The 14830-nt window shown below is 45.7% G+C and overlaps 1 protein-coding gene, 1 non-coding gene and 1 pseudogene across 2 annotated transcripts; 1 reads left to right on the forward strand and 2 right to left on the reverse strand.

Moving 5' to 3' along the window:
* Window positions 1–1817: 1817 nt before the first annotated feature.
* LOC123160744 (histone-lysine N-methyltransferase ATXR6-like) lies at window positions 1818–4436 on the reverse strand (annotated as a pseudogene).
* On the forward strand, window positions 4156–7127 carry LOC123182999 (serine/threonine protein phosphatase 2A 57 kDa regulatory subunit B' kappa isoform). Its single transcript, XM_044595718.1, has 3 exons — window positions 4156–4407; window positions 4659–5886; window positions 6491–7127. The coding sequence occupies exons 2-3, from the start codon at window positions 4717–4719 to the stop codon at window positions 6821–6823; spliced, it is 1503 nt and encodes a 500-aa protein (XP_044451653.1). The 5' UTR covers window positions 4156–4407; window positions 4659–4716; the 3' UTR covers window positions 6824–7127.
* Window positions 7128–7500: 373 nt separating this feature from the next.
* TRNAE-CUC (transfer RNA glutamic acid (anticodon CUC)) lies at window positions 7501–7573 on the reverse strand. Its single transcript has one exon. It is a non-coding gene; the product is annotated as a tRNA-Glu (tRNA).
* Window positions 7574–14830: the final 7257 nt, after the last annotated feature.

The raw sequence follows: 14830 nt of genomic DNA on the forward strand, positions 1-14830 counted from the left end.
ATACCTCCTCATGTGTAGTTATCTGAGGCAAAGAACTGAGAATAATCATTTGCACGAAGTACTTCACAACATGAACAATCTCAGCATGTGGTGCAACTACCAACTGGAAAAACCTTATTCTAGCTCATAAGGAAATGATTTAGTGAAGCATGTACATGAACCAAGTACTCTGTAGAAGCATATAAATAGGAAAGGTACAAAGACAATGGTATACATGCAGCTTATACACGGCATCAAGCAACAATAATCTTAACTATCATAGCTATTTTCATTCTCAGTAAAGATGTATAAAGAATGGCCCATGTATAGCACAAGCATGACTCTGCATGGTTCGCAAGAATATAAAGCCAGTCAGTTATGCGTCTAGCACATCACACCAGCAAAACCAAAGTAGCTTGCTTTACTTGCCAGAAGTTTCAAGAGCAAAAATGTGAAATTCAGCCGTTACAAATTATAACCCCCAATTCCTCATGCTATCATCATGTCACATGTTCTCGCAATCAACGGGGGTAAGAAATAAATAGAAAGAATTAGCTCCCATTTATAAGGGAGATGACAGACATTGTAGGCTTTTAGCTGTTCTGCATAGCACAATATTGAAACCCAGAGAAGGAAAATATGGCATATACACAACACACCTTCTCTGTTTCTTTACTTCACAACAATGAAAACTATCCTGTTAAACTACTATGTCAAACTTTTTTTCATGATTTTATCATACACTAAAAATTAAATAAAAAAGAAATATTCGAAGACAAATTAGATCAGGGGGTACAATCCAAATATAGTAATTTTATGTGTTAATATTTCTCAAGAATGCTTAAGGTCCAAAGGGAAAACAAGGTAAACAATGAACAGAGCTCGCTAAGCACTAATTCTGGTGTAGCACAAAATACTAATAAATAATATCAATGCAGATTAGTTAGGAGCCCAGGAAGGAACTACAAACAACACAACACACATCAGCGGATTAAGCATAGGCAATGTAAGTATTCAGAGAAGAGGGAGACCTAGCACAAAACAATCAGAGAGGAAAACAACAATACATACATGGGATGGAGGGAGAGAGTACAAACCAGCTCAATTTTGGTGGCATCAGATCGAGAGTACACGACATCCTTTGTTCTTCCCCTATATATCTCCCATTCCGCGTGTACTCAATAAAAAAAGGGTGGCACATATGCCAATCAGCATATTAGGAGAGGATGATCTTGGAGGAAAGGTGAGAATTAGACACATCATATTACATACTCTTTTTCGATGAATACTGATAATAAGATCTCATCACAACACCATTTCGTTAAGCTCTAAATACTGCTACATATTACTTATTATGTAATGTCAGTGGGTTACCTCTTGTTTTGGTCCTCTGAGACACGTTCACTGCACACAGCTTTAATCATTGGCATACTGGCACGGTGGCGCGGCTTGCCGCGCCTTGCCCACAAAACGGCAGGCAACCAGATACGATTAACCATTTTGAAAGATGATGGAGTGGTATATGTACAAGTGATTTTAGCACATGAATATAGAGAGGCATGAACAGAACAACCCATTCTTTCAAAATGGTTAAACGAACAAACACATTGACAAAGTGCAATTACAGCAGACATGCATGAACAGAACAACCCATTTGCCGTTGCATTCCATTCCATTGGATATACAATGTTTACAATTCCCCTTTTTCCTTTTTCCAGGTGAAAATTCTAGATATATCAACTAATTAGATGACTCTACATGTTGACTTTTGGGGGAATGGATCAGCACAATCATCAGCACAGATAAATGAAAATAAGGACTAAACATCAGCTCATGTGTCATACAAAATGGTAAGTTGGGTACTTGTGCTCGTCACTGTTGTAGTCGTAGTACAACCTCTCCCCCTTGGAGATGTCCCTGTTGGCCACCAGGAGACAATGGATTCACCGTCGATTGCGAACCGCACGCACTTGAGGTTCTGCTTCTTCCTGCCTTCCCTGCAATGGTCATCATCACGCAAATTTTTCAGACATGGTTCCGATCAATGCAAAATGCACAGTGATCAGAGGAAGAGAATGCTTACGGCGTGTGGTTGTTTATCCCGTTGATGAACCGTGCAATGTTGCTCCGCTTGTCGAGGCAGATGACGAGGCTCTTGGATGGCGGCTCGGCGGAGAGCAGAGTCATCATGCTGTCGCCGTCGTCGTGCTCACAGTTTCGAAGGTAGTCAACCTCGCCGACGTACTCGGTGATGATGGTCAGATCCTTGATGTGCCTGTCTGCCTCGACCATGAATCTGTCCAAGAAATTCCACACAATAATCAGTGCCTGAATGATTCTTAAGAACAAGATCAGAAATGAGCAACGAATTGTGCATACAGTACTAACCCTTCCACCGGATTGAAGACGACGAGGAGAGGCCCTTGCTCCATCATCCTCTTGCATAGGCTCAATGTCTCTGCATCCTCCCTTGGCAGCACCTGAAATGAGATGGCACCCAAGCTTCAGCAAAACTAAAATGGCGTCGTGACACTGAATTTAATGGAGATCGGGTGGTGGAATTGCAGGAAGCGTCTGACCTGCATCCCTCCTGCCACGAGGGCGGATTGGTTGGCGGACCGAGGCGCCATGCCGGGCACGTAGGTGAGGTCGTTGCTGAAGACGGCGCTGGTGGCCGTGAGCGCCGTGGCGAGCAAGGCCATCTGTGTGAGGCGCCGGACGGGGTCCTTGCTGGGGGTGAAGGGCAGCTTCCTGCTCTTCTTCTCGGACACCACCAGCGCCGCGAGACGACGGCACGCCGGCCTCGTCGCGCGCGGCCCCCATCTCTCTAGACGGGCGGCGTGAGGCCGGGGATGGGTGCCCGGGCGAGCGGCGGCGGCAGGGCAGGGAGGCGGGCGCGGGGTAGGGTTTGGAGGGGGAGAGAGAGGTGAGGGCGCGGCACGCGTGCGGGAGGAGCGGGCGCGAGTGAGGGAGTGCGCGAGGAGGCGGCGGCTAGGTCATCTCCAGAGGAGCCACTGTGATTTATACCCTTGCGTGTGAAATGACAGAAATGCCCTCGGCGGGGCAGCGTAATTACGCGCGGTGGCACGAACGAGACGGTAACTATTCATTCCAGCAGTAACTTTTTTTTGATCCGACGGACGAGGTTGTTCGAGGGGTCGATCCGACGGCCCAGATCCGATCAAGCCACCCGATCCAATGGCCATGAATGCCTTAACTCTGTGGTGCGGCCTGAGGAGCTTCTTTTCTTATTTCTGGATATAAAGAAGAAAGAAAGAAAGATGTACGTAAGCACATTTGTGTACGTGCGTTTTTTTTTGGCAGTGACGACGTCATGACGCACCAAGGAGCCGCCCACGCAGTACGCTCGACAAGCAAACGTACCACGCGGCGCAAATGGCCGCATGCCGTCGGCGCAACGTACGTCGGGCCAGGACCAGAGCCGAGCCGAGCCGTAGCAGTAAAACTCAACGCCATCCTCCTCTCCTCTTCACCAGGCGGCAACAGGAGTACGTGGTGCGTGACCTCACCCCTCCCCCTTGCGTGCGGTCCCCCGCGGCGAGACAGCGACGCGGCGGGCGGTGGTCCGTCCTCCCCTCCGGCGAGCCCACGCACGGCCCTGCGTCACCGGAGGACAAGCACACGGCCGGCCGTCCATCCGCCTCGTACCCATCGGACGGCCCGCCCGTGACCTGACCGCGCCGTTCGAATTAAAGCCCTCGCCGTGCAGTGGCATGGGCGCGCTCTGATTGAAAGGAGCCGGAGCCCACTCGCACATGCGCCCCTACGCACATTATTCGCCGCCATTCACACCAGTCTACTCTACTCACTGTCACAGGTTTTCTTTTTTCAACTGCTTTGCTAGACAATTATTTCGGCTGATTTGTTACGATTCAAGCTGGGCCAGCTACTAATTATCATCCGGCCGGCGACCAAATCTGCCCGTAGGTCCGGCCCCGGATCCCGGCTTTGCAGAAAGCCCCAGATTCGCCGCTCGTATTTTTCTACTCCTACTCCTACCGCGAACCAACCAAAATGACATCGTAACCGACTGACTCGTGGCGGCGGTACAAAAATTGCTTCTTTTAGTTTTCCCTTTTGAATGAAAAATATATGAATGACGAGGACGTCCGTACTGTTTCCCGTATTAACAAAACAGTCCGCGCAGGAAGCGAACAAGCGACGCCTTCCCTTCCTGTCTGCTCCCCCACCTCACTCCCTCCCCCTCCTCTCCTCTCCTCTCCTCTTCCCGAGAAGAAGCAGCGGACCACGCACAGATTTCGATCCGCTTCCCCAAGCATCCTCACGAGCTCCCGACCGAGCTCGCCGCCGCGTCTCGGCGCACGGATCCGGAGGGCCCGAGGGCGGAGGCCCCAGATCCGGTGCTCTTCTGGTGGGCTTTCGCTGCGTTTTGCTGCGCGCTGTGAGGTAGGTGGCTGGTGGGTGGCCGCCGCCATTGTCGCGTCCCTTTCTAGGCCGAGGTTTCCCGAGCTTCGGTCTAGCTCGGTTTGGTTACCTTCGTGCCTGGTCCGCGCTCGCTGGGTCCAGATTCAGCTGCATTGCCCCGGATTTGGAAAATCTTTTCTGCAAAGTTCACTGTTTGCTGCATCTGGAGCTCCCCAGATCTTTCTTCTTGCTCCGCCTAACCCCTCTCCCTCTCCTGCTTTGCTGCTCCGAAGGCTCTGCTGTGCCATGGTGGCGCCGGCGTGAGGGGGCTCCTGGGCGGGCGCGACCAAGATGTGGAAGCAGTTCCTCAGCAAGCTGCCGCGGACCAAGTCCACGCGGGACGGCGGCGGCGGCGACTCGGGCCAGTGCAGCGGCGGCGGCAATGGCAACCCGATACAGCGCACCAGCAGCGTGCCGGCGGGCGGGGGCGGCCGCTCCGCCTCCACCATCAAGCGCATGTCGTCGGCGGTCTTCCCCTCCAGCGTCGTGGCCGGGATCGAGCCGCTCGTCGCCTTCAAGGACGTGCCCGGCTCGGAGCGCCACAACCTGTTCGTCAGCAAGCTCGGCCTCTGCTGCGCCGTCTTCGACTTCTCCGACCCGGCCAAGAGCTCCGCCGAGAAGGACATCAAGCGGCAGACGCTGCTGGATCTCATCGACTTCGTCGACTCCAGCAGCGGCCGCTTCCCGGAGGCCGTCATCGCCGCCTGCTCCAGGATGCTCGCCGTCAACCTCTTCCGGGTGTTCCCCCCGAGCTACAGGTCCGGCGCTGGCTCGTCATCCGGCGGCGGCGGCGAGGGCGACGAGGACGAGCCGATGTTCGACCCCGCCTGGTGCCACCTGCAGCTGGTGTACGAGCTGCTGCTCAAGTTCATCGGGTCCAACTCCCTGGATGCCAAGATAGGGAAGAAGTACTTCGACCACTCCTTCATCGTCAGGCTGCTCAACCTCCTCGACTCCGAGGACCCCAGGGAGCGAGACTCCCTCAAGACCATCCTCCACAGGATCTACGGCAAGTTCATGGTGCACCGGCCGTTCATCCGCAAGGCGGTGAGCAACATATTCTACCACTTCGTGTTCGAGACCCAGCGGCACAACGGGATCGCCGAGCTGCTCGAGGTGTTCGGCAGCGTCATCAGTGGCTTTGCATTGCCTCTCAAGGAAGAACACAAGATCTTTCTCTGGAGAGTTCTGATTCCTCTGCACAAGCCGAAGTCAGTTGGGGTGTATCTCCAGCAGTTGACATACTGCGTGACACAGTTTCTAGAAAAGGACCCCAAGCTTGCCGGATCGATAATCATTGGTCTGCTGAGATATTGGCCTGTGACAAATAGCCAGAAGGAGGTGATGTTCCTGAGTGAGATCGAGGAGATCCTGGAGGCTACCAGCATGGTGGAGTTCCAGAAATGTATGGTTCCGTTGTTTCGGCGGATAGCTCATTGCATCAACAGTTCCCACTTCCAGGTAAATAGCTTGCCCCAAGTAACATAACGCAGTAATTCTGAATTCTTCAATGTTCCTGTTACAGTATGTATGTACTTTCACCATCCAAGGGGAAAAACTCGTATAGTTGTATTCTTAGATGCACTAAATATACTTGTTTCTGCCATATGAAATTTATTTAGGTGCTTATGTGGTGAAGTCTGAAGAAGTTAGCATCACTCAATCAGAATGGGTCATGATAACAAAATAACATTCTTGATCAAGCTGTCCCCAAAGGTTCAAACAGCTACTACTTGCTTATTTTTGGTCCCTCCATGTGCCTCATATTTGTGATTAGAATGTGTGGACATGGCAAATGAGCAACAGATGTCTGAACTCCGAAGCCCTCAAGTTAATGCTGACAAATGGACAATTTATCCAAAGTAGGCTGTCATGTTATCACCTAATGATTATATACTTTTTAATATCATGAATAGCAGACACTTGGGCCGGCATTAAGCACTCAAATGAGTTCACACATCTGTGTGTTATGGTCTGTTAGAAACTTAGTTGGCTCACATATGCCCTGAATTTTCTATTACAAAAAAATGGTTGTTGGCTTAATAAGATACTGTTTCTTCTTCAGGTTGCTGAAAGAGCACTCTTCATGTGGAACAATGATCACATCATCAGCCTGGTGGCACAAAACCGGCAAGTGATCATGCCCATCATCGTTCCAGCGCTAGAACAGAACGGCCAGAACCACTGGAACCACGCGGTCCTGAACCTGACCGCCAATGTGATGAAGATGTTCTCCGAGATGGACGAGGAACTATTCTCGGCGTGCCTAACAAAGTGCAAGGAGGACGAGGAAAACCAGGCGTCGATGGAGGAGAAACGGAGGCTGAAGTGGGCGAAACTAGAGTCCGCCGCAGCTCTCCAGCCAGTGACTGGCCACACCGCCGTCCTGGTAGGGTAGGTCGCCAACCGTCGGCGATAATCTTGTCGCCGCCACCATCGTTTAGCGTGTGTTTGGTCGGTGGAGGTGCATGCCAATGGTGTTCTTCCCCTGTTCGGTGAAGCGCGCCCAAGTGATGATCGACTCCAGGGCTCGTCGTTTTGCTTTTCTTCTGTACGTTGTAACTATGCCCACTATGTCTATGCTCTAGAGGCAAAATGTAGCTGTTGAGAGCGAGCGCCTTGTGCTGAGACTCATTACCTGTAACTTTTGCCTGTTTATTTATGAATATTATCCTAGAGCTTAATTCAAGTGTCTAGAGCCATTTCTCTCGAGCAAATATGGGGGCGCCGAGCACGATTTCGTTTTGAAATGTTATGGCTTTGATTCTTGTGTTTTGAATTTGACTGGTTATGAACCATGTGGGAAACAATACTTATCTGAATGATGATGTCAATCCTAGATGTCAGGGCATTCTAATTGTTGTATAGATCAGACAATAAAATGCATTAGCTCTGTATTTTAAACGAGCAGAAGTATTACCCGAATAAACTGCATAACCAAAACAAAACTCGCAAAAGAAAAAAAAAGATCCTAGGTTGACAAAAAAAGGAGTTCCGATTACCCGAATAAACTGCATAACTAAAACAAAACTTGCAAAAGAAAAAAAAAAGATCCTAGGTTGACAAAAAAAGGAGTTCCGTCGCCGGGACTTGAACCCGGGTCTCTCGGGTGAGAGCCGAGTATCCTAACCACCTAGACTACGACGGATTTTGATTTGTTTATCACTGTCAGCTTTTTAACTAGGAAGTGAACCCATCAGCTAAATTAAGAATCAGGCAAACAACAGAAGACAGTGTGGAAAATGAAAAACGTTAAGGGTTCAACAAAATTACAATTTGCCAGTTATTTCCAGGAAGAAAATCAGGTCAGGGTTTTAGGCACACAAATTTCACGCATTCTTCTCCAATGAACCGCACACAGGGTACTTGGGATGTCAAGAAGAGGATTGAAGGAATTTTATAATTTTTTGGAGGATTCTAATCTTTCCATATGAAAGCCCTTTGGATCATAGGATTAGGTCATCAAATTCGAATGGAATCCAATCCTGCGCCCTTCATTCCATAGGAATCACAATATGAACTCAAACCTCATTTTAACAAGTCCAATGCACTTGCACTCTATCTCTATCTACCCTCTCTTGTTAATTATCTAAAATTCCGATGTGTGTTCCTATGCAGCATCCCCAGTCACCTCCTATACATTCCTATGTTTCATAATCCTGGAGAAATTCACACTACATGACATCCTACTCCTGTGTTTTTCAGTTCCTACGTTTTAATTTTCTGGGATGCGAAGAAGTCCTAAATGTTCGAGACCGTGAGCAAATCGTCGTCCTTTTAGGACTTCTTCGAGACCTTCGGCTTACTACTACTCATAGCCTAGCTTGGCAGGAACATGGGCCATGTTTACAGAACTTGGCCACCACATTCGTGAGCGTACAATACATATGCATGCTTACTAACTAAGGTTTGTGTTGATTATTCTCAATATACCGGTCCATCTGTTTCACAATGTACTGCATATAGATTTTTTGAAAAATTAAACTTCAATAAATTTGATCAAGTTTATAGAGAAAAATATCTACATTTAAATACCAATAAATATAATCAGATATCTACTTCGATCAAAATCATATTTTTATATTTGTATTTATCTGATATTTTATTGTATGTATTTGTTCAAAGTTTACGGGCTTTGGCTTATGAAAAAAAATGTACGCACTTCATTATAGAATGAGGAATACTATTTATGTTCTCTTCTTCCTTTTGGTGGATGGATACTCTGTTTTTTAACTGCATTGCAAGACCAGTAAACTTGTGTTAATTTGTCAGAAAAGAAATTGAAAAAATGTCTATGCCTTTAAGAGGTTCCAATTGTGCCGATCTGCTCCTGTCTTTCTACCATTTGCCCTCCTATTTGCAAATCAGCTGGATACTGCATCATATCAACTTTTTTTGCATCACATAAGAACACCAAACGGAAGAACAATAAGATAAGAAGAGAATAGGGGCACACGTGCTATAGGGAGGGACTACGAGGCAGTAGGTATGGTATATGGATCATCTTGCTGACATGTTTACTGCTAGCTAATGTACTTCCATCCACAAGTTATTTTTCACAATTGACAATTATGATCTTGAAGCCGAGGAAATTACATTTAAATACACTTTAAATATCACAATTATTGATTTTATGTGGATTTAGTGCGGGAGGGGGGGGGGGGGGGGGGGGGGGGGGGCACTGCCCCCTTGGGCAATGTGACTTTTCTTACTTCATAGTACTATTTATGTTCTCTTCTTATTTTCCTTCCTCCCTTTTGGTGGATAGGAAACTATGTTTTCATCTTCGTTGCAAGACGAATAAACTTGTGTCAATATGTGACTAATGGATTTGAAATAGAAAAAGTCTATGATCGTCATTGTAGGAAATTATGTCTTGTATAAACAGGAAACGATCTCAAGTCCATGACCAAGATTTTCAAAGTCGTGGTCGTCTTGGTGGGCTTGGTTCTGCTGCTTGCTTTCATGGGGATGGCACGGGTGCCAACATCGCCCCTCTTGCACAATCCCACGCCTATCATCACGTACAGCCGCACAACATCATCGCGGGCGATGATGTTGTGCGGCTGTACGTGGTGATAGGCATGGGGCTGTCCATTGCCATCACACAGTTCCTCGTGTCACTGCTCGGCGACGCTGAAATGAAGGAGAGGGAAGAGCTACCCATGCCAACGCTGTTGATGGGCCGAGTTTGCGTCTTAATCGATGTTGTACAACTTGGATTGACTATCTGCATCTTATGGAGCCTGGTCATCGCAGTTTCACCGCACATGTGTATGGCGCACTTCTACGCACAAGGTGGCAACTGTGCTGATATGCCCCTGCCTCTCTACCCTTTTCCTTCCTACCGCAAATCTACATCCAGATTTGAATACTGCTACATATGATTTTTTTTTCAAATATATGATTTTTGTGAATTTTTTATTGAAAACAGGGATATTGTTAAAATTTTAACAAAATTTGGAATATTAAACATTTTTTAGATATGTGAACATTTTTTCAAGATGGGAACACCTCTTGAAACTCTGAACAAAATCTGACAACAGGAATATTTTTTCAAATTTAAGAACATTTTTTTTAATTTTTGAACATTGATTAAACGTATGAACAAAACTTGAAACCTGAAGAATACTTGGAAATTGTTAACATTTTCTAAATTTTTAGAACATCAGTTAATAAATATGAAAAATTCGAAATTCTGAACATTATTTGGATAAAATGAACAACTTTTTAAAAGTGCGCAAAATTTGAAAAAATTGAAATATTTGAAAATGACGAGCAAATTTTTAAATTTTGAATTTATGAAAAGTAGAAACAATAAACAAAAAAATAAAAGGTCAAAGAAAACGAAAAATGAAAGAAAAATAAGCATAAAAAAAGAAAATAGGAGAGACGATAAAAAGGAAAAGTGAAAAGAACAAATAAAAAAACACGGTTTGGGAACCTTCATAACTGAAAAAAAACCGGCTGGGAAGTTGAGGTTCCTAAAACAGGGAACACGTTTTTTTGTACATTTTTTAGTGATTTTTTTCTGGAAATCTTTGAAATTTTTAAATTCATGAACATTTTTTTCAAAATCGATGAACTCATTTAAAATCCGTGAGCGCTTGGGCCAGCCCCAACAGATGTCCGGCGGGAGCGATGTTGACGCCTAGTTGGGACAAGGCCTAAGCATTTTTTTTCTCTTTTCTACTTTTCCATTCTTCCTCTCTTTTTTGTTAATTTATTTATCTCCTTTTTGAACTTTATTGTTGTTTTTAAAACCTTTTAAAAAATGTAAAATATTTTTTGGAATACCAAAATAACACTTTTAAGTAACTATTTTAAATTGTGATTTTTACTTCTTTTTTCCATCAAATATTTATTAAATGCTTTAAAAAATAACTTATGGTTGTATCCCTATGTATTTATTATTTATGTTAAAACTTAGAATAATTGTTTTAAATAATTTTTAATATTATGATTTAAAATACCGTTTTTCTTCAAACCTGGCATGGATATCTACCATGTGCATGCGCACATGCTCGCAAAAGTTGGAGTCATTTCAAAAATATCCAAAAAAACACCATCTTCAGTGTTGGGAGTCCAAAAGGCTTCGTTTGAGAGCATGTTCGTCATCCGTCATATGACCCCAATTTTTTTCACTGTCTTCTATGACCAATTCATACCATCATGCCAATTTTTTTGTTTCTATACAATTTTTGCATTTCCTGGAGTTTTCTCGGTCAAAAAGGGCTATAAATGGTCTATCATATTGCAACCTGCATATGGTGTCCGAAATCATTCAAACATGGCATGAATGCTTACTGTGTCCATTCTCACCTACTTGCAAAAGTTGGGGTCATCTCAAGAATGTCCAAAAAGAGACCATGTTCAATGGAGAGTATCCGTGTAGGTAAGAGGACTTCGTGTGAGAGCACATTGTTTCTCGAAATCCTTGAAATGGCTCAAAATTCTCCATGCCCTTTTATGACCAATTCAAGTCACCATGCCATGTTGTTTTGGTTTTCAACAAATTTTGCATTTTCTGGAGTTTTTCGGTCAAAAAAGTCTGATAAATGACCGGATGTGTCGTAACTTGCATACAGTGTCGGGAATCGCTCAAACATGAGATGGATTCCTAGCATGGGCATTCCCACTAGGTTGTAAACGTTGGGGTCATGTGAAGGATGCCCAAAAATAGGCCATCTTCAACGGAGGGTGTTAAGGTAGGCTAGAAGGCTTCGTCTACGAGCACATTGTTTTTCCACATCTTGAAATTGCCCTAGTTGCTTTCTATGGAGTTGTATGACCAATTCAAGGCACCATGCCAAGTTTTTTTGATTTCGATAATTTTTGCATTTTCTAGAGTTCTCTCTGTGAAAAAGACCGATAAATGGTCTGACGTGTCGCAACCTGCATGTGGCGTCGAAAATCATTCAAAACCGACATGGATTCCTAGCATGGTCATGCCCACCTGTTTGCAAAACTTGAGATCATTTTAAGATGTCCAAAAATATACCATGTTGAACGGAGGGTGTTTGGTTGGCCAGAAGGCTCCGTCTGAGAGCACGTTGTTTCTCGACATTCTTGAAATGGCCTCAATTTTTTCCATGGCCTTGTATGTCCAAATCAAGGCACCATCCCAAGTTGTTTGGGTTTTTGACAAGTTTTGCATTTGCTGGGGTTTTCCTAGTGAAAAAGGCTGATAAATAGCCGGACGTGTCACAACGTGCAAATTGTATCGGAATTCGTTCAACACTAGCATGGATGCCTACCATGGGGCATGTCCACCTACTTGCAAAAGTTGGGTCACTCCTGATATTTCCAAAAAAATACTATGTTCAACCAAGAGTATTCGGGTAGGCCAGAAGGGTCCATTTGGGAGCACCTCATTTCTCGACATCCCTTAAATGGCCTCAATTTTTTATGGCCTTGTATGGCCAATTCAAGGTATCATGCCAAGTTATTTGAGTTCTCGACAAGTTTTGCATCTTCTGGAGTTTCTCAGTTAAAAAAGGCGTATAAATGGCCAGACGTTTCGCAACTTGCATACGATGTCGATAGTCGTTTAAACTAGGCATATATATCTACCATGAGAGTGCCCATCTGATTTAAAAGTTAGGGCCATTTCCAGGATGTCTAAAAATAGACCATGTTCAGCGGAGTGTGTTCGGGGTAGGCAAGAAGGGTCCGTTTGAAAGCACGTTGTTTTTCGACATCCATCAAATGGTCCTAATTTTTTCCACTGGCTTCTATGACCAATTTAAGGCATCATGGCAAGTTGTTCGAATTTTTGACAAGTTATGCACTTTCTTGGAGTTTTGTCGGTAAAAAGGGCCGATAAATGGCCGGATCGTGTGGCAACGTGCAAACGGTGTCGGAAGTCATCCAAACATGCCATGGATGCCTCATATGGTCAATGTCAGGCTGCTGCAAGAAGTCTTGGAAATATGCCCTAGAGGCAATAATAAATGGTTATTATTATATTTCTTTGTTCATGATAATTGTCTATTGTTCATGCTATAATTGTGTTATCCGGAAATCGTAATACATGTGTGAATACATAGACCACAACGTGTCCCTAGTAAGCCTCTAGTTGATTAGCTCGTTGATCAACAGATAGTCATGGTTTCCCGACTATGGACATTGGATGTCATTGATAACGGGATCACATCATTAGGAGAATGATGTGATGGACAAGACCCAATCCTAAGCATAGCTCAAAGATCGTGTAGTTCGTTTGCTAGAGCTTTTCCAATGTCAAGTATCTTTTCCTTAGACCATGAGATCGTGCAACTCCCGGATACCGTAGGAGTGCTTTGGGTGTGCCAAACGTCACAACGTAACTGGGTGACTATAAAGGTGTCTGTTGAGTTGGCACGGATCGAGACTGGGATTTGTCACTCTGTATGACGGAGAGGTATCTCTGGGCCCACTCGGTAATGCATCATCATAATGAGCTCAATGTGATTAAGGAGTTAGCCACGAGATCATGCATTACGGTACGAGTAAAGAGACTTGCCGGCAACGAGATTGAACAAGGTATTGGGATACCGACGATCGAATCTCGGGCAAGTAACATACCGATTGACAAAGGGAATTGTATACGGGATTGATTGAATCCTCGACATCGTGGTTCATCCGATGAGATCATCGTGGAACATGTGGGAGCCAACATGGGTATCCAGATCCCGCTGTTGGTTATTGACCGGAGAGGTGTTGGGGAACGTAGTAATTTCAAAAAATTTCCTACGCACACGCAAGATCATGGTGATGCATAGCAACGAGAGGGGAGAGTGTTGTCCACGTACCCTCGTAGACCGACAGCGGAAGCGTTATCACAACGCGGTTGATGTAGTCGTACGTCTTCACGATCCGACCGATCAAGTACCGAACGCACGGCACCTCCGAGTTCTACACACGTTCAGCTCGATGACGTCCCTCGAACTTTGATCCAGCCGAGTGTCGAGGGAGAGTTTCGTCAGCACGACGGCGTGGTGACGATGATGATGTTCCACCGACGCAGGGCTTCGCTTAAGCTCCGCAACGGTATTATCGAGGTGTAATATGGTGGAGGGGGCACCGCACACGGCTAAGAGATCTCAAGGATCAATTGTTGTGTCTCTGGGGTGCCCCCTGCCCCGTATATAAAGGAGCAAGGGAGGAGGAGGCCGGCCCTAGGAGGGGGCGCACCAAGTGTGGAGTCCTACTAGGACTCCCTAGTCCTAGTAGGATTCCACCTCCCATATGGAATAGGAAAAGAGGAAGGGAAAAAGAGAAGGAAGGAAGGGGGCGCCCCCCTTCCCTAGTCCAATTCGGACCAGACCAAGGGGAGGGGTGCGGTCACCCTTGAGGCCCTTTTCCTTCTTTCCCGTATGGCCCAATAAGGCCCAATACGTATTCCCGTAACTCTCCGGTACTCCGAAAAATACCCGAATCACTCGGAACCTTTCCGAAGTCCGAATATAGTCGTCCAATATATCGATCTTTACGTCTCGGCCATTTCGAGACTCCTCGTCATGTCCCCGATCTCATCCGGGACTCCGAACTCCTTCGGTACATCAAAACTCAATAAAACTGTCATCGTAACGTTAAGCGTGCGGACCCTACGGGTTCGAGAACTATGTAGACATGACCGAGACACCTCTCCGGTCAATAACCAATAGCGGGACCTGGATGCCCATATTGGCTCCCACATATTCTACGAAGATCTTTATCGGTCAGACCGCATAACAACATACGTTGTTCCCTTTGTCATCGGTATGTTACTTGCCCGAGATTCGATCGTCGGTATCTCGATACCTAGTTCAATCTCGTTACTGGCAAGTCTCTTTACTCGTTCCGTAATACATCATCCCGCAACTAACTCATTAGTCACAATGCTTGCAAGGCTTATAGTGATGTGCATTACCGAGTGGGCCCA

This window comes from Triticum aestivum, chromosome 1D (assembly GCF_018294505.1).
Source record: "Triticum aestivum cultivar Chinese Spring chromosome 1D, IWGSC CS RefSeq v2.1, whole genome shotgun sequence".
Lineage (NCBI taxonomy): Eukaryota > Viridiplantae > Streptophyta > Magnoliopsida > Poales > Poaceae > Triticum > Triticum aestivum.